Source organism: Harpia harpyja, chromosome 1, assembly GCF_026419915.1.
Source record: "Harpia harpyja isolate bHarHar1 chromosome 1, bHarHar1 primary haplotype, whole genome shotgun sequence".
Taxonomy (NCBI): Eukaryota; Metazoa; Chordata; class Aves; order Accipitriformes; family Accipitridae; genus Harpia; species Harpia harpyja.
In genome coordinates, this window is record NC_068940.1 from 107,957,063 (window position 1) to 107,975,465 (window position 18,403).

The 18,403-nt window shown below is 61.2% G+C and overlaps 3 protein-coding genes across 5 annotated transcripts in view; 2 read left to right on the top strand and 1 right to left on the bottom strand.

Annotated features, from left to right (window-relative positions):
• Window positions 1-1,059: 1,059 nt before the first annotated feature.
• LOC128151452 (D-threo-3-hydroxyaspartate dehydratase-like) lies at window positions 1,060-7,550 on the top strand. 3 transcript variants are annotated; one of them, XM_052808939.1, is made up of 9 exons: window positions 1,060-1,319; window positions 2,465-2,623; window positions 3,300-3,580; window positions 4,331-4,517; window positions 6,526-6,647; window positions 6,752-6,941; window positions 7,020-7,125; window positions 7,195-7,308; window positions 7,347-7,550. In XM_052808939.1, the coding sequence occupies exons 1-8, from the start codon at window positions 1,300-1,302 to the stop codon at window positions 7,282-7,284; spliced, it is 1,155 nt and encodes a 384-aa protein (XP_052664899.1). In that variant the 5' UTR covers window positions 1,060-1,299; the 3' UTR covers window positions 7,285-7,308; window positions 7,347-7,550. The 3 variants fall into 3 exon arrangements, with proteins under 3 accessions (XP_052664899.1, XP_052664890.1, XP_052664907.1); XM_052808930.1 differs by having other exon boundaries at window positions 1,061-1,319; window positions 7,195-7,550; XM_052808947.1 differs by having other exon boundaries at window positions 1,061-1,319; window positions 2,468-2,623; window positions 7,195-7,550.
• Window positions 7,551-7,785: 235 nt separating this feature from the next.
• Window positions 7,786-11,768, top strand: LOC128143854 (tumor necrosis factor receptor superfamily member 16-like). Its single transcript, XM_052791730.1, is given in 7 exon segments — window positions 7,786-8,093; window positions 9,076-9,211; window positions 9,298-9,408; window positions 9,769-9,940; window positions 10,028-10,173; window positions 11,440-11,522; window positions 11,525-11,768. Coding segments are annotated over 7 exon segments (936 nt in total). The 5' UTR covers window positions 7,786-8,027; the 3' UTR covers window positions 11,747-11,768.
• Window positions 11,769-12,792: 1,024 nt separating this feature from the next.
• SETD2 (SET domain containing 2, histone lysine methyltransferase) overlaps window positions 12,793-18,403 on the bottom strand; it is a 68,967-nt gene continuing 63,356 nt past the window's right edge. Inside the window, exons 19-21 of the mRNA XM_052808957.1 lie at window positions 14,466-14,546; window positions 14,118-14,219; window positions 12,793-13,290 (exon numbers count right to left, since the gene is read on the bottom strand). Coding sequence (XP_052664917.1) covers window positions 13,129-13,290; window positions 14,118-14,219; window positions 14,466-14,546 — 345 coding nt within the window. The 3' untranslated portion in view covers window positions 12,793-13,128. The remainder of the gene's footprint in view (window positions 13,291-14,117; window positions 14,220-14,465; window positions 14,547-18,403) is intronic.

An 18,403-nucleotide genomic window follows, 5' to 3' on the forward strand; every position in this document is an offset into this window, starting at 1 on the left:
GGGGGGGGGAGGTGACACCCCCTCTCCTGTGTCCCCCCCCCTCCAGTGTGTGCATGTGTCCCCCTTTTTGCCTGCCCTACATAGCGGGGCCATCCCAGTACAGGCTCTGCTCCGGGCTGGGGGCCAGCGGGGCCCCCCCGGCAGCGAGACACGGCCAGCCTGGGACGTGGGGACACACGTGTCACGAATGCGGGGCCGGGGGGGGGGGGGTCTCAGCAGCTGTGTCCCCGTGTGTCATGAGCGTGGGGGGTCTCGGTAGCTGTATGCACGTGTTGTGAGCGTGGGGGTTCTCAGCAGCCACGTGTGACAAGCGTAGGGGGTCCCAGCAGCCCTGTCCCCACGGCGTGAGTGGGGGGGGGGGGGGGGTCTCGGCAGCTGCGCATCCATGTGTCACGAGCACGGGGGTCTCGGCGGCCGTGCGCCCACATGTCACGAGCGTGGGGGGTCTCAGCAGCCACGTACCCATGTGTTACGAGCCACGGGGGGGGGGGGGTCTCAGCGGTTGTCTACCCACGTGTCACGAGCGTGAGGGTCTCAGCAGACGTATACCCACGTGTCATGAGCACGGGGGGGGGGGGTCTCAGTAGCCGTGTTCTCACATCTCATGAGGGTGGGATGGCTCAGGAGCTGTGCACCCATGTCACGAGCGTTGGGTGGTCTCGGCAGCAGTGTGCCGACATGTCACGAGCGTGGGGGGTCTCAGCAGCCCTGCACCCACATCCACGAGCGTGGGGGGGGGTGTCGCAGCAGCCGTCTACCCACGTCAGAAGCGCAGGGGGTCTCAGCAGCCGTGCACCCCCCCCCCCCCCGCCCCGTGTCACAAACTCGGGGCGGCTGGGCTCTCATCGGCCGCATACGCACGTGTCACGAGCACGTGCGGCCTCAGCAACCCTGCGCCCACGTGTCCTGAACGTGCCAGGTCTCAGCAGCCACGCACCCACGTATCACCAGCATGGATTTGGGGCGGGGGGGGGGGGGGGTGTGTGTCTCAGCAGCCCCATCCACACATAGCATGAGCATGCAAGGTCTCAGCCCTCCTTCCTTGTGCCCGTGACGGGGCTCCAAAGCCGGCCACCGTTCCCGGGGAGCTGGCAGTCTGTCCCGGGGAGGCTGAGCGTCCCCGGCCGCGGTGTCCGTGTCCTCCCTTGCTCCTGCCACCCCCGGGGAGGCCCCACGGCCGGCAGTGACCTCTGTCCCCAGCCAAGGCTGGCTGCGGGTGCCCACGGCATCACGTGGAACGGGCACAACCGGAGCCACCGGAGAACCGAGCCGGGAAGAGCCGTAGAGCCGGACGGAGGGATGGACGGACGGAGGGACAGGTGGGCAGGGGGGGGGAAGGCTGGGTGCTCGGGGTGCCACCGGGAATTTCACCCCGGACAGCCTTGCGGTGGCCGTCCCGGGTGGCGGTGGGGACACCGAGGTCCCGCTGCCGGAGAGCCTGGGTGTCCCCTGTCCCCGCGTCCTGGGCCCAGGTCGCCCAGTCCCATGTGTCCCAGTTTCCAGTGTCCCTGTCCCAGTCATCCCTGTCCCAGGAGTCCCTGTTCCCGGGGTGTGTGTCCCTACCCCAGGTGTCCCAGTCCCAGGTTTCCCATTCCCATAGATCCTAGTCCTAAGTGTCCCTGTCCCATATGTTCCAGTCCCAGGTGTCCCTGTCCCATATATCCCAGTTCCATATGTCCCTCTCCCAAGCGTCCAGTCCCAGGTGACCCAGTCCCATATGTCCCAGTCCCAGGTTTCCCAGTCCCACTTGTACCTGTGCCCAGTGTCCCAGTCTGAGGTGACCCAGTCCCAGGTTTCCCAGTCCCACTTGTCCCTGTGCCCAGTGTCCCAGTCTGAGGTGACCCAATCCCAGGTTTCCCAGTCCCACTTGTCCCTGTTCGCAGTGTCCTAGTCCCATATGTCCCAGTCCCAGGTTTCCCAGTCCCACTTGTCCCTGTTCCCAGTGTCCCAGTCTGAGGTGACCCAGTCCCATATGTCCCAGTCCCAGGTTTCCCAGTCCCACTTGTCCCTCCCTGTTCCCAGTGTCCCAGTCTGAGGTGACCCAGGTGTCCCACTCCCCAGTTTCCCAGTCCCATATATCCCTGTCCCAGTATCCAGCTGAGACCGAAGGACACCCCTCCTGGGTTTGTGCCCAGTTGGGGGGGGGGGGACCCCCGAGCTGCCCCAGCACCGTCCTCACCCAAACCACCCCTCGGTGCTGGGTCCCAAGGGGGGGGGGGCTCAGCCCACCAGCCCCCAGTCCCCACCCAGGGAGCAGGGACCCACGCCAGCCCACAGGGGTGGGTGCAGATTATTTTGGGGGGGGGGGGGGACCATGGTACGTACAGGTTTGGGAGGTACGGTGGGTGCACGGTGGGTGCAGGTTTGGGTGCATGCCTGGGTATGGGGCTGGGTGCAGGTTTGGGGGTGCAGAGCTGGGTGGAGGGCAGGTGTCCCCCCCCGGCTCCCTGCCCCCTCCCCGCAGCAGCAGCAGCGTGTGGCTGGGAGCCCCCCTGGAGCAGTTGCCCACCCCGGCACTGACCCTGGACCAGGCGACGGTGCGGCGTAACGCGGAGCGCATGCGGGAGCGCTGCCGGGCCCTCGGCCTCCGCCTGCGCCCCCACGTCAAAACCCACAAGACGCTGTAAGTGTGGCCCCCAGCATCCCCAGCATCCCCCCAGAATCCTTCCAGCATCCCCCCGTCCTCCCCAGCAATCTTTCCAATATCCCTCCTAGCATCCCCCATCCTCTTCCTCAGCACCCCTCAACTTGCCCCCAGCATCCCCCAAACTCCCCCCCCAGCATCCCCCCCAGTATCCCTCCCAGCATCCACCCATCCTCCCCCCCAGCATCTCCCCACCTTCCCCATCAGCATCTCCCCCATCATCCCTCCAGCATCCTCCCAGTCTCCTTCCCAGCGTCCCCCCACCTTCCCACCTAGCATCCTTCCACCCTCCACCCCAGTATCCCGCCAGCATCCTCATTCTCCCACTCTCCTCCCCATTATCCCCCAGCATTCCCCATTCTCCCACTCCCCTCCCCAGTATCCCCCCAGCATCCCCCATTCTCCCACTCTCCTCCCCAGTATCCCTCCGACATCCTCCCCAGCACTCCCCATTCTCCCACTCTCCTCCCCAGTATCCCCCCCAGCACTCCCCATTCTCCCACTCTCCTCCCCAGTATCCCCCAGCACTCCCCATTCTCCCACTCTCCTCCCCAGTATCCCCCAGCTCTCCCCGTTCTCCCACTCTCCTCCCCAGCATCCCCCCAGCATCCCCCTCCCAGCACCCCCTTACCACCCACCACCCCCCCCACCCCAGAGAAGGTGCCGAACTGGCGACGGGCGGCACCCGCCGGGGTATCGTGGTCTCCACCTTGGCCGAAGCTCGCTTCTTCGCGGCGGGGGGCTTCGATGACATCCTCTACGCCTACCCGCTGCCGGGGGGGCGGCTGGAGGAATGTGCCACCCTGGCCCAGCACCTCCAAGCCTTCCAGCTCCTCCTCGACAGCCCCCAGGCTTTGGCCCTCCTGCGCCAGCGCCCGCTGCCCGCCGGCAAGCGCTGGCTCGTCTGGCTCAAGCTCGACTGCGGCAATGGCAGGGGTAGGTGATATCCCCCCCCCCCCAAAAAAAAAAAAAAGTAGCCCCCCTTAAATCCCACCAGCGCCCATGTTGCTGGGGCAGGAGGGATGCAGAGATGGGGCATCGCACGTCCTCCCCGAGGGTGTTTTCTGCCAGCCACCCCCCCCCAGCCCAGGATGTTCAATGCTCCATGCCCCCCCCAGCCCCACCATCTCTACCAGAATGGGGCATTAAAGACACCCCCCACCCAAAAAAAAAAAGGAGTCATTCTTCACGGGTGCTCCGTTGGGGAAGGATGCTCCATGCCCCACCAACCTCAAGCCCCCGGAACCAATATCTCATCCAGGAGGGGGTTATTTAAGCCCCCCCAAAGAAAAGAAAAAAAAAAAAAAAATCACTCTTCAAGGATGCTCCATGGGGCAGAAGTGCCCCATATGCCTCCCAGCCCCCATGATGGGGCATTTACCCCCCCCCGAACCCCATTTTCATCCACCCATCACATGATATTTGATGAAGACGAGCTGCCCCATTTACCCCCCCCCAACCCCAAGCCCCCAGCCCCACCAGGATGGGGCATTTAAGCCCCCCCCCAGGTCATTCTCCATGGGGCAGAGGTGCCCCATAAGCCCCCCCCAGCCCCCAAGATGGGGTATTTAACTCCCCCCTCCCCCCAAACCCCAATCCCCACCATCACACCCACCACGGGGCATCAAACCCCAAGCCCCCCCACACCCCCCCGAGCCGTGCCTGGACCCTCCTCCTGGCCGGCAGCCGGCGTTCGGCCCACGGACCCCGGTGCCGTGTCCCTGGCCCGGGCCATCGCCGAGGAGGCACCGGAGGAGGTGACACTGGTGGGGGTCTACGCTCACTGCGGGGACACCTATGGCTGCCGCGATGTCCCGGCCATCCAAGCCATCGCCCGGGCCACCACCGCCGCCGTGCTTGACTTCGTCACCGCGTGAGTGTCCCAAATCCAGGGGATGGGCAGAGTTAAGGGGATTTTTTTTTTTTTTTTTTTTTTTTGGCCGGAGTGGGGGGGGTCCAAGCTGGCCACCATGGGTGTCATTCCCCTCCCCATAAAAGCCCAGCAGCTGGTTGTAAATGCAAATCACCCCCATAAAAGGGGGCCCTACAAAGCCCCCCCGGGGAGCCGGAGGAGGATGCTGGCAGCTCCGGTCACCTTTGATGTGGCTTTGGTGGTGGGTTGTGACCTGTGTCATTGTCCCCCCCCTTGTCACCCTTTTGTCCCAGCGGGGTTTCACATCCTGGAGGGAATTGCTGCCGGATGGTTCCTGCTAAAGGAGGGATGGGGGGGGGGGGGGTCAGTGGGGTCCCTTGGGACCCTCATCCCACCGCCCACAGGGACGTGCTTCCCTGGGGACCCATCCCGGGGTCTCTAGTCCCACCCCAGCTGGTTGTGGCACTGTTTTGCAGTGGGGAAACTGAGGCACAAGGCGAAAATGCTGCCCCCCCCCCAGCTCCCCCCCCCCCCAAAAGTCAGGGGGCGGCTCTGCCACCCACCCCTCCTGCAATGTGCCCCACGGTCTCAGAGGGCCCAGGGAGAGCAGGGGAGGGGGGCACCATTCCCGGCTGCCACCCCGGTGGGGGGGGACATGGCACCCCCTTGCCATGTGGCCTTTGAAGGGGGGGGGGGTGCAACACATCTGGGCTGCTCGGACACATCTGGGAAGATCTCGGGCACATCTTGGGGTGCCCTGGAACATCTGGGGGGGGTTCCCAGCAGAGCTAGGGGTGCTCTGGCACAGCTGGGGGGTCCCAGGCACAGCTGGGGGTGGTCCCAAGCACATCTGGTAGGTGCTCTGGCACATCTGGGAGGGGTCCCAGGCGTATCTGGGGCTGCTCTGACACATTGGAGGGGTCCCCAGAACATCTAGGGATGTTTTACCACATCTGGGGAGATCCCCAGCTGATATGGGTGGATCTCAGGCACATCTGGGGGTTCATGAGCACATCTGGGGGTGGCCTGGCACATGTGGGGGGCTCTGGCATACCTGGGAGGGATCCCAGGCCCATCTGGGGGGATCTCTGGCACATCTGGGGATGTCCTGGTACATCTGAGGTGGGTCCCAGGCACATCTGGGGGGTGCTGTGGCATAACTGGGGGGGGGCAAGCACATCTGGAAAGTGCTCTGGCAGGTCTGGAGGGGCCCCAGGGATATCTGGATGGATCTCCGGCACATCTGGGTCCTCCTGGGTACATCTGGTGGCACCGTGGCACATCTTGGGGGGTCTCCAGCATATCTGGGGGGGCTCTGTCACTTATCTGGGGGCTCCCAGAAGCATCTGTGGGCTCCCAAAACCATCGGGGGGGGGGCCTCTAGCACATCTGGGGGGTGCTGTGTCACATCTGTGGGCTCCCAGACACATCTGGGAGTGCTTTAAAACATTGGAGGGGGATCTCCAGCTCATATGGGTGGACTTCTGGCACATCTGGGGATGCCTGGGCACATCTGGGGGTGGTCCCAGGCACATCGGGAGGGGTGCTCTGGCATATTGGGGGGCGGGGGCATGACCTGCCTTGAGTGTTTGAGGGGGCTCTCTATTGCATCTGGGGGCTCTCTGGCACATCTGGATGGCATCCAGGCACATCTGGCTGTCTCCCCAGCACATCTTGGGGTCTTCCTGGCACACTGAGGCGGGGGGGGGGGGCTCTGCCACAACTGGATGGCTTCCTTGAACATTTGTAGGGGGGGCTTTCTGGCACATCTGGGACTCCCTGAATCATCACCACCTCTGATTCCTCTCCTGTGGCACCCATGGGTGATGGACCCATCTCCGGTCCCACTCCCGTGGCACCCAGGGGTGACAGACCCAATTCTGGTCCCATTCCCACGGTGCCCAGAGGTGATGGACCCACCTCTGGCTTTGTTCCCCATGGTGCCTGGGGGTGATGCCCCCCCGTCGGCCATGCCCCGGCCGCTCAGAGGGTCCCCGTGTGCCGGCAGGCTGCGGCGGGCAGGGGTGCCGTGCCCCCAGGCCAGCATCGGCTCCACGCCGTCCTGCAGCCACCCGGTGCCGGAGATGGCCCAGCTCACCGAGCTCCATCCAGGCAATTACCTCTTCTACGGTGAGCGGGTCCGGGGGGGACCCCACTCCCACCCCCCAACCCTGCTTGTGACACCCCCAGGGTGGGATTCACCCCAACCTGAGCTGGTCACCCTCTTCTCCCAGACCTTCAGCAGACCCTCCTGGGTTCCTGTCACCCGGAGGAGGTGGCCATCCGTGTCCTCACCAGGGTCATCGGTCACTACCCCCACCGCAACCAGCTGCTGGTGGACTGCGGGTGGGCTGCCCTCAGCCTCCACGGCCGCGATCAGGCACCCGTGGGCTGCGCCGCCATCGAGGGGCACCCCCAGCTTAGGTGAGCACCGGGGAGGGGGGGGGGGTGGCTTTTGGGGGGACGACACGACAACAGAGGGGTGACGGCGTGTTCCTGCAGGCTGGTGGGGCTGACGCAGGAGCACGGGCAGGTGGAAGCCATCGACGGACGGTTGGATTTCGAGCGCTTCCCGTTGGGCAGCATCCTGGCTCTCATCCCCTTCCATGTGAGTACCGGCCCTGCCGCGCCCCGCCGCGCCCCGCCACGCCCGGCTCAGCATCCCTACCCACCGCAGGCCTGCGCGACCGCCGCCATGCACCCCGTCTACTACGTCCACGCCGGGGGGAAGGTGGTGGAGCTCTGGCACCCCGTCCGCGGCTGGTAGGGAGGAGAGCGGGGAGCTGCCGGGGTGCTGCGCCCACGCCGAGACCCTGCGCCCACGCCGAGACCCTGCGCCCACGCCGAAACCCTGCGCCCGTGCCGGGGTGCTGCATCCACGCCAGGGTCCTGCACCCACTTGGAGACCCTGAACTCCCGCCGAGACCCTGCACCCATGCTGGGCTCCCACACCCACGGTGAAGCCATGCGCCCATGCCAGGGTCCTGCACCCACGCCGGGGTGCTGCCCCCCGGTCCCCCCCCATACCGGGGTCAATAAAGCCGCTTCTCCCATTTCCAGACACTTCTGCCCCCGGGGCAGGGAGGGGACAGACCGTGGGGAGGGGGAAACACCGTCCCCCCGCTAGCCCCGCTCCCAGCGTGACCGGTCCCAGTTTAGACCAGTCCGGTCCCTGGCCGGGAGCGGGACCCGAACCCTCGTCCCCCGGACCGGAGCGGACCCCAGCCCAGCCGAGCCGAGAGGGGCGGAGCTCCGTACCGGAGCCCCGCCCAGCCCCGGCGGTCGCAGCCAATGGCGGGGCGCCCCGCCCTGCCCGTCCCGGGGGCTCGCCGCGCCCTCCTGCGCCGCGGGACCGCGCCCAGCCCAGCCCGGCCGTAGGCGGAGCGGAGCGAGCCGAGCGGAGCCGAACCGGGCCGAGCGGAGCCGAGCGGAGCCGGACCGGGCCGAGCGGAGCCGAGCGGGAGCGGGGCGGCCCGGAGCGGGTCCCGGGGCCGGGCCCGGGTCTCCGCGATGCGGCGGGGCCGCGCGGTGCTGCCGGTGCTGCCGGTGCTGCCGGTGCTGCTGCTGCTCTGCCCGGTGCGGGGTCGGGACCGGGACCGGGACCGGGACCGGGACCGGGATCGGGATCGGGACCGGGGATGGGGACGGGGACAGGAGCGGGAGGGACCGGGACGGGGCCCGGGGCCGGGATGGGGAACCGGGACGGGGCTCCCCGCTGCCGCCCCGGGACCCGCCGGGCCGGCCGATCCGCCGGGGGGGTCCGCTTCACCTCACGTCTTTTTGTTGTATTGAGTTTTTCTTTTTTCTTTTCTTTTCTCTTTTCTTTTCTCTTCTCTTCTCTTCTTTTCTCTTCCCTTCTTTTCTTATTTTAGTTTGGTTTATCTTATTTCATCTTATTTTGTTTTGTTGTATTTTATCTTATTTTGGTTTATTGTATTTGATCTTATTTTGGTTTATTGTATTTGATCTTATCTTGTTTTCTTTTATTTTACCTTGGTTTATTTTGATTTATTTTATTTTGCCTTATTTTATTTTGATTTATTTTATTTCCTTCCCTTTTCTTTTATTCTATTTTATTTTTATTTTCTTTTACTTTATTTCCCTTTAGCTTTATTTCACTTCATATTTTTTTCACTTTATTTCATTTAATTTCTTTGTATTTCCCTTTATTTCTTTGCGCTTCATTTCAATCCATTTTATTTCATGTCTGTTTTTATTTTCGATTTGATTATTTTTATTTGATTTTTTTTCAATTTTATTTCTTTTAGGTTTGGGGGGGGGTATTTTTTTTTTTTATTCATTAATCTTTCATCCCACTCTATTCTATTTTTATCCACCCCCACCCCCCCCCCCGAGCACAGCACTGTCCTGCCATCACCCACCCAACCAAGGCCAAGCACCCCCCCACCCACTCCCCCCCTCCCCCCAGCTCCGGGACCCCAAACCAGCCCCCACCATGGGTTGGGGGGGGGGGGGGGGGAAGCACTTGGGGGGGGTCCAGAGCGGAACCAAGGGGAAACTGAGGCAGGACCCCCCCCCCCCAACCTCATGCCCGCAGGTGCCCGGGCGGGGCGGGGGGTGCGGGAGCGGGCGGACGACGGCGGCGGGGGGGTGCTGCACCCCCTGTCCCCCCGGATTCGGCGTCACCGAACCCTGCGGCCACACCGACACCCGCTGCCAGCCCTGCACCCACAGTGAGTACCCCCCCCACACACACACACACCCCCCCATGCACCCCTCCAGCACCCCCCCAGCACCCTGTACCCCCCCGCCCCCCCAGACCGGACCTTCTCGGCGGTGAGCAGCGCGGTGGAGCCCTGCCAGCCCTGCACCCCCTGCCCGCTCCTGCCTGCCCGGCCCTGCACCCCCGCCCGCGACACCCTCTGCACCCGTGAGTGGCACCCTGGGGGGGGGGACACACTGGTGTCACCCCCCCCCCCACCCGGGGATTGGAAGGGGAGGGGGTGTCCTTACCGGGGGTGGTGGCCGTGCCTCAGTTTCCCCATGTGTGGATCTGAGGCGCTGTGCATCACGGGGCGGGGGGGGGGGGGCACAGAAAATTGGGGACACGCACCCCACTGCGGCACCCCGACATATTTGGAGGGGGGGGTCCCCCACCCCACCATCCACCCGTGGATGCCGGTTGCCCTGCAAGGGGAAACTGAGGCAGGGGTGGGGGACACACCACCACCCCAGGGCTCCCCTAAACTTTGGGGGGACACCTTCCCCCCCCCCCCCCCAATTCCCATAGACGAGGACCTGGAGCGCACGGGCGGCGAGCCGGTGACGGGGGACCCCTCGCCCGTGACCCCCGAGTTCGTGCCACCACCGCCCGAGGCCACCGGCAAGGACATCATCCCCGTCTACTGCTCCCTCCTGGCCGCCGTGGTGGTGGGACTCCTCGCCTACGTGGCCTTCAAGTGGTAAGGGGGGGATTTTTTTTGGGGGGGGGGGGGCACGTATGGGACCCCGAAGGTCCTGGGTGACACCCGGTCGCCCACCGCGGGCAGCTGGCACACGTGCAGGCAGAAGCAGCAGCTGGCCAAGGCGCGGGCAGGGGACTTGGGGACGTCACCCGAGGGGGAGAAGCTGCACAGTGACAGCGGGGTCTTCCTCGACACCCACAGCCTGCAGGAGCCCCACCAGCCCGGCAAGGGTGAGCACCCACCACCCAGCCATGGAGGGGTTTTTTGGGGGGGTGGAGGGGGTGCACCCATCGCGAGGTGGGGTCTGGGGGGGGGGGATTTGTCCCCCCGTTGTCATCGGGATGGGGTTGGGGTGCTCTAGGGAGCACCCACATGGGTTTGGGGTGCCCCCACGGCCTGTGGAGCACCCACATGGGGTTGGGGTGCACCTACACCCCAGGGAGCATCCAGATGGGTTGGGGAGCATCCCTACCTTGGGGTTCACCCAGGCGGGCTTGGGGAGCACCCGGATGGGGTTGAGGGGTCACTCATGCCCCGGGGAGCACCCAAAGGGGGTCAGGGAGCACCCAGATAGGGCTGGGGAGCACCTGGGTGGGGTTGAGGAGCACCCATGCCCCGGGGACCACCCAGATGGGCTTGGGTGGCACCCAAATGGGGTTGGGGAGCACCTAAATGGGGAACACCTTGATGGGGTTAGGAAGCACCCATGCCCTGGGTAGCACCGAAATGGGGGGTCAGGGAGCACCTGGGTGGGCTTGGGGAGCACCCATATCCCAGATAGCGCCCAAACGGGGGGTCAGGGAGCAGCTGGGTGGGCTTGGGGAGCACCCATACCCCAGATAGCATCCAAACGGGGGGTCAGGGAACACCCATACCCCAGATAGCGCCCAAACGGGGGGTCAGGGAGCACCTGGGTGGGCTCGGGGAGCACCCATACCCCAGATAGCACCCAAACGGGGGGTCAGGGAACACCCATACCGCAGATAGCACCCAAACGGGGGGTCAGGGAGCACCCATACCCCAGATAGCGCCCAAACGGGGGGTCAGGGAGCACCTGGGTGGCCTTGGAGAGCACCCATACCCCAGATAGCGCCCAAATGGGGGGTCAGGGAGAACCCATACCCCAGATAGCGCCCAAATAGGGGGTCAGGGAGCAGCTGGGTGGGCTTGGGGAGCACCCATACCCCAGATAGCACCCAAACAGGGGGTCAGGGAGCACCCATACCCCAGATAGCACCCAAATGGGGGGGTCAGGGAGCACCTGGGTGGGCTCGGGGAGCACCCATACCCCAGATAGCGCCCAAATGGGGGGTCAGGGAGCAGCTGGGTGGGCTTGGGGAGCACCCATACCCCAGATAGCACCCAAAGGGGGGGTCAGGGAGCACCCATAGCCCGGTAAGCGTCTCTCTCCCGGGAGCCGGCAACACCTCCGGCACAGAAATCCCGCCGGGCGGAGATTTGGGGGTGCTGACACTGACACCCTCCCCACCCCGCAGCCCCCCGTCCCGAAGGGCACCCATTCAGCACGGTCCCAGCGCAGCGGCAAGAGGAACTGGAGCGGCTGCTGGAGAGCGGGGGGTCCCGGGGGGGGACTGGCGCAGCCTGGCCACCCGCCTGGGTTTCGGCCCCGATGCCATCGGCACCTTCGGCCGGGGCCGAGCACCCGCTCGCACCCTGCTCAGCGCCTGGGCCGGCGCCGAGGGGGCCACGTTGGAGACCCTCTGCCAGGCTCTGGTGGCCATCGGACGGCAGGATGCGGCCCGGCGCTTGGCAGGACCGGGGGATGCCACGTCCGCCGTGTGACCGACCGGGGGTCCCCGAGACCTGGGGGACACCGGGTGGGCTCGGCGGGTGCTCCCCAGTTTTTGGTTTTTTTTCCTGTCAGATAGTTCTTTGGGGTGTTTTTGAGGGGCGTTTTGTACTTTTTTTTTTTTTTAGGGGGTGTCAGGGGTGGGGAGTTGGTGACGGAGGGTGGGAGACTCGGGGACGCGGCTGGTCCTCGGGTGGGTGTATTAAATGTCACTTGTGTGTCACCACGATGCCTCGGGGGTCCGTGTGTCCCCACCAGCGCGTCACCGGGACGCGTGTCCTCGAGCGTCCGTTTGTCCTCGGGCGTCCGCGGGTCCCCAAACCCACGCGCGTGTCCCGTGCCCGTCCCCATTAAGGACAGCAGGGGGGTGGGTGGCCCTGAGGTGGGGGGGGGGGGGGGCAACACCCCCAAAGACCCCAAAGCAGGTGGCACCAGGGGACGCGGCGTGACGGAAAAGAGCCATTTTAACCCCAAAATGTGCACGGGCGCCCCTGCCCTGAGCTAGGTCACCCCAAAACCCCATCCCGTCCCCCCCCACAGGGGTTCGGGGCTCGTGGGGATGTTAAGGGTGACAAGGGGGGGGGCCCCCGAGCGAGAGGGGACAGACCACCGAGCCAGGCCACCACGTCCCCACTGGTGCCACCGCCAGGTCCCCCCGGCCACCCCCCCCCGGCCGTGCCAAACCTCTTTCGGGGCCGGGTCTGGTGTTGATTTTTTTGTCATTTGTCTTTTTATTTTTTTTTTCCTCTCTCTTTTTTTTTTTTTTTTTTTTACATAAAAAGTTCCGTAAAAATTGGATAAAGTAAAATGATTTAAGCAGTAAAATCAATCTTATCAACATAGCACGAGGCCTGCCAGAAATCCAGGGGCAGCCCCGCTCTGCAATATTTACATGAAAACAGATTAAACCTCGCAGAACCAAAAATAAAACCAAGGAAACAACAACAACAAAAAAAAAACCAACCCCAAAACTATCCTTACAAAGTGTTCCCGTGGTATCGGCACATCTTGGGCTAAAAGCAAAAAAAAAAACAAAACCAAAAATTATCAATATATTCACATATACGTTAAAATATAATACAGAGCTTGGTGACGCACAGGGTGCGTGCGTCCGACAGCACCGCCGGGGTAGGGGAGCCGGCAAAGCCCGGCTTAGCGAAGCCCGGCTTTTGCTCCGCGTCGCCCTGGCAGCACAAACCGCCTCACGCCGTAGGGAACGAAGTTTATTTTCTTTTTTTTTTTCCTTTTTTTTTTTAAAAAAAAATAATAATAAATTCACAGGTTGGTGGTTTAAAACCGCGAATCCTGGCAGAATAGAGTATTCCGAGGTTTGGCTGCGTCTGGCATCGCTGCGGGGGTGGAGGTGGTGAGGTGGTTACTCCAGGTCCGTGTCCTCTTTGGGTTTGTAGATGGCCCCGAATTTCTGCATGTATTTCTTGATATATTCCTTCGTCTTGTGTTTCACGTTCTCGTTGCACTCCAGATCCTCCGGATTCTTGCAGTATTTCAGTTCCTTGTTCATGACGCCGTGAGTCAGCTGCGGGGGAGAGGAGGGGCCGGGAATACCCACCGTTATTCCCAATAATTCAAGTCTTTGGGATTCCCCAAGCTATTTTGCTATTATTCCCCAAATATTCCCCAACTATTTGCTATTATTCCCCTAATATTCGCTACTATTCCCCAAACATTTGCTATTACTCCCCAAACATTCCGCAAGCCATTTTGCTACTATTGCCCAAGTATTTGCTGTTATTCCCCAAATATTCCCTAAGCCTTTTTCCTATTATTGCCAAATATTCCCCAAATATTTGCTGTTATTCCCCAAACATTCCCCAAATATTGGCTATTATTCCCCAAACTTATTTTGCTATTATTCCCTAAATGTTCCCCAAATCTTTGCTATTATTCCTCAAATTTTCCCCAAATATTTCTCAAGCTACTTTGCTGTTATACCCCAAATATTTTCTACTATTCCCCACACATTTGCTATTATTCCCCAAATATTCCCCCAAATATTTCCTATTATTCCCCAAATATTCTCCCACTATTTCCTATTATTCCCCAAGGATTCCCCACATATCTGCTACTATTCCCCAAATATTCCCCAAGCTATTTTGCTGCTATCCCCCAAATATTTTCTATTATTCCCCACATATTCTCAATTATTCCCCACATATTTGCTATCATTCCCCAGACATTCCCTAAGCTATTTTGCTATCATCCCCCCAATATTTGCAATTATTCCCCAACTATTCCCCCCCGTGTTGCTCTTTTCCTTCCCTTATCCTACAAGACGAGCCGGCAGAAGGGGCGATGCAATCCCCCCAAAACTCTCCCCCCCCCCGGGGACAGAGGGGACGTCACCTTGCGCGCCAGGTGTTTGAAGTCCTCGGTGGTGGTGATGCGTCCCACCTTGCAGTCGGGTTTGCGGTAGGGGTTCAGGCACTGCACGATGAACTGCGACATCTGCGCCAGAGGAGATCCGGATCCGACCTTGCCCCCAGCCCCGGGGTGATGCTGACCCCCCCACCCAGCCCCAACCCTCCGTGGGGCCACGTCCCCAGCGTGGGGTCCTCCACTCCAGCATCGTGTCGCCTGTACGGGGACGGTGAACCCCGATACTCCCCTCCGGCATCCCCTGGGTCACGTCACCGGGGTGGGACGGTGACAAACCCCCCCCCCCCCCCCCCCCGGGGCGCTGGGGAAACTCACTTCTTTCCTGAACACCTCCTTGCTCTTCTTGGCTAGCTCGCTCGACGTGTCCGCTTCCGCCGTCTTGGGCTTCTTGGAAGACTGGAGAGGGGGAAATAAAAGGATATTAGATGCTGCCCGGGGCGAGCAGGGATCTCCCCCATCCCCACCTTGGGGACAGCGCTCCTGCCCGCCGACCCCTGCCCCACGGCCAGGTGGGGAGCGGGTGCTTCCCGGCCGGCTCCCGGTGAGCTTCCCGGCCCGGTGCTGGCACAATTCCCAGCCCATTCCCGGCACGCTTCCCAGCTCGATGCTGGCACGCTCTCCAGCCCAGTCCCAGCACGCTTCTCAGCCCAGTCCCAGCGAGCTTCCCAGCCCCATGCCGGCATGTTCTCCAGCCCAATCCAGGCACACTTCCCAGCATGGTCCCGGTGAGCTTCCCAGCTGAATCCTGGCAGTCTCGCTGCACTCCCCAACCCATTCCCAACACCCTTCCCAGCCCAGTCCCGGTGAGCTTCCCAGCCCGATGCCGGCTTGCTCCTCACCCCAATCCAGGCGCGCTTCCCAGCCTGCTCCCGGTGAGCTTCCCAGCCCAGTGCTGGCACGCTCCCCACCCTGATCCCGGCACGCTTCCTAGCCCACTCCTGGTGCGCTCCCCAGCCCGATCCCAGCACGCTTCCCAGCCTGATCTTGCCACAATCTCCAGCCCGGTCCCGGCACACTCCCCAGCCCAGTCCCAGCACACTTCAGCCCCGCTGCTGAGCTGGGAGCATAGCCTCCAGGGAGGCACAGGGACCAATCCTCGCTCTTGTTTTTGGAAAAAAAAAACTGGAAAAAGGGCACAAACTGGTCCTGGGGGAGTCAGGCTGGTTTGGGGGAGAGCGAGGGCTGCGGTGGGGGGTATCGTCTTTAGCTGGAGGCGAGGAAGAAGGAAAGCAGCTGATCATCCCCCTCCCCATTTATTTCACACATGTTAAAGCCTAATTACCGGCACAACGATGATTTGCAGGGATGAATCCAGCACGGCCGGACACCCAGGCCAGAGAGGCACTGTCCTAACCTCGCTCCTGGGACTGTTTGAGCAACACTCGTTTATTCAGCCCATTAATTAAAGCCAGGCGCTCGGTGGCAGCTATCAGCCGTGGCAGAACCATCCCTGCCGGAGAGGTGTGCCCGGCACGCCGGCGCACCATCAGCCCTCGTGTTGAAAGCGCTGCGAGGGCTGGGACTCCACCAGCAAGCATTTACAGAAGATTATCTTTAGCTATAGACGATTGTGGAAGGATAAAGTGAATTTTATAGGAATTTCTGGCTGTTCCCCCCAGGGTACTAATCCCACAGAGCACAAGCACCGGCTGATTTAATTTGCCACCCGTATTAATGGAGTAGAAACTGCACCCGCTGCACCCCTTCGCCGCCAGCTTAACACCCCCCTCCCCATGCATGGCCATCCCTGTGGGCTCTGCCTTCGAGCCCCATGACCTCCTCAGAGTCTACGATAGATAGTGAGAAGCAGCATCTCTTCTCCGGCACTGGTTTTCAGCAGAGGTTTGGGTACCATGGGTTACCACGACTCGGATTTTAAGGACGGAGAGAGCAAAAGGGCTTGTTAAAGGCTTGCAAAGCCAGGGGAGATTTGCCGCCTTCTGCTCTTTGAAGGTGTCCTGCTATTTCTTTTAATTAAAAAGAACCCAATTTTTTAAAGTATTTAACGCTGAAAAAAGCAGGAGCCATCCCATCCCTTTCAAACCCCAAAGACGCGCCCGGCTGAGGCTGGAGGGCAGAGCTGCAAAGTCCCAAGAGCAAACCGACATGGGGCTTAAATCAACCCTTGACAGGGAAGTTTTACTGCCGAGGGCTGTCCCGAGCGAGCGCTGGTGCGTCTCTGGGCTGGCTGCACATCAAAGCTCGCCGCTCCCTGCCCGCGGCTCGGGTACCGACATCAAAAGGCTGGTGATGGGGAGCAGATGGCTCCCTGCCGGCTCCCGGCGCGGCACCGGCACGGTGGCGTCACCAAGCCCTGCCACCTTCCATCACCAAGCCCTTCTCCACCACCGTCGCCCCGGCATCTCCAGCACACCCCAATTTCTCTTAATTCCCCAAGCCAGCGCAAGGAAGGAGTTATTTTCTACGTAGGTCAGTTTGGTAACAATTGGATTTTAATTTAGCCCTCGAAGGATGTTATAAATTATCAGCGCTAATTAGCTGGCTTAAGTAGAGCTGGAGGATGGGTTTGGAGGAGCTTGCAGGGAAGCGCTGCAAATGCCAAATAAAGAGGCGTGTAAATAAATGCGTAAAATGGTAAATGCAAAAATAAAGCCTGGCCTGGTTGGATTAAGCCTGGGACTAAATGCTCCCAGGATTTTGAGCTCCATTGCTTCCCACCACCACCGCAGGAGCCACCCGGGCTGCAGGGGTGACCTGGAAGAGGAAAATGGCAATTTTGGGGGACCAGAGCAGGGAGGAGAAGCCAAACCCCGGCTGACCACCAAACCTGACGGATGGGAAAGCCGAGAGCCAATGCACGGCTGCAGTCGCTGCCCCGGCAGCCAGCAGAGTCTGGCAGCTCATGCAGAATTCTACTCCCCTTGGCCGGAGCACGAGGGATGGGGGAAAAATCAGTGCCAAAATTTTGGGGGGCATGCGGAGGAGAAATAGGAACCATATTTCTAAGCTACTACTTGTGCAAAGGTGCTAATTTCTCTTTATGCTAAAATTAATCTTCGCTGTTAGGGGAAAACCAGCCTGGGATGGGGTGACAGTGGGAGGGGAGCAATAAGCCAAATGTGCTGGGAAATTCGGAGGAGCCTTTGCACAATGCTCTTCTCCAGCAGCATGGGATAAGGCTGCTGGAATCTGCTGATGCCAACCCTTCCGTGCTCTTCGGGAGGTACAATCGAGCAGACACAAACACATCCATGCAATAAATCCGGGCTTCTTCCGTCTTAAAAGGATGCACAAACTTCGGCATCCAGTCCTGTGTCATTGCCAGCACGCCGCCAGGCCACCCTCTCAAGAAATCCCTTTTCCAAGGGAAAAAGCAGGTTTTGAAATGTGCTTTAAGGGGAAATAGCAAGCGTGGCTTTGCGTGCCTCTTGTGCCTTTCCATCAAAATCACTATACCGGCGTGCAAGCCCCAGGCAAGCTCACCCCCCGCTGACACCAGCCGCGATGACGCCGGCCATGCTGGGGCTTTGAGGGTATCAAGAAGGGAGCAGATGATGCTCAGAAGCGCGTTGAACACACTCCGGAGGAAATAAAATACCCCGGTCGCCGCCGGCACACGCGTTTCGCCAGGGCAAGTGGTGCCCCGCAGCCGGGAGACACCAGGAATAGCAGCAGCAGCTGTCGGATGGCCGGAGCTGCGATGCTGGTGGGTTTAATCTGTCTTGGAAAAGGTGCAGGGTGGGGAGGAGGATGGTAAAAAAATCCAAGGAATGTGGTTGCAATTTCAGGGTGGAAGCATCGTTATGGAGGCGGTGAGCGAACTATGACCACGGGGGAATTCAACATGATTTCCATGACCAGGAAAAACCCAACCTTCAGGCAATTCTGGCTGAGAAGAATAAGATTTAGAGCTCTAAAGTGAGTAAGAACCACATCACCGTAAGGTCAGCCAAAGCTGTGCGGCCGGTGGTAATTTAGGAACAAGGTATTGATGGCTTCAGAGAAGTTTTGCACCTGAAAATAGGGATTTGGGGGTTTGAGTGAGCAGCGAAAACTCCTGGCAGAAGCAGCTGGCTCACGTCTGCCCTGAGGCGAAGCCCTTTGAGCATCACCCCAGTCCTCAGCACCTTTTTTATCCCAAAGGTTTTGACTCTGGCACGTAAGCGCCTGCCCGCATTTACAGAAGCATCTTTCCTTGCTGCTCCCTTTGCAGTCGCAGGCACCGCCGAGACCCTTAAAAGTCCATAGAAAAAAGACTCCCAAGCTGCAAAGCACCAGCACTACATTTTCTC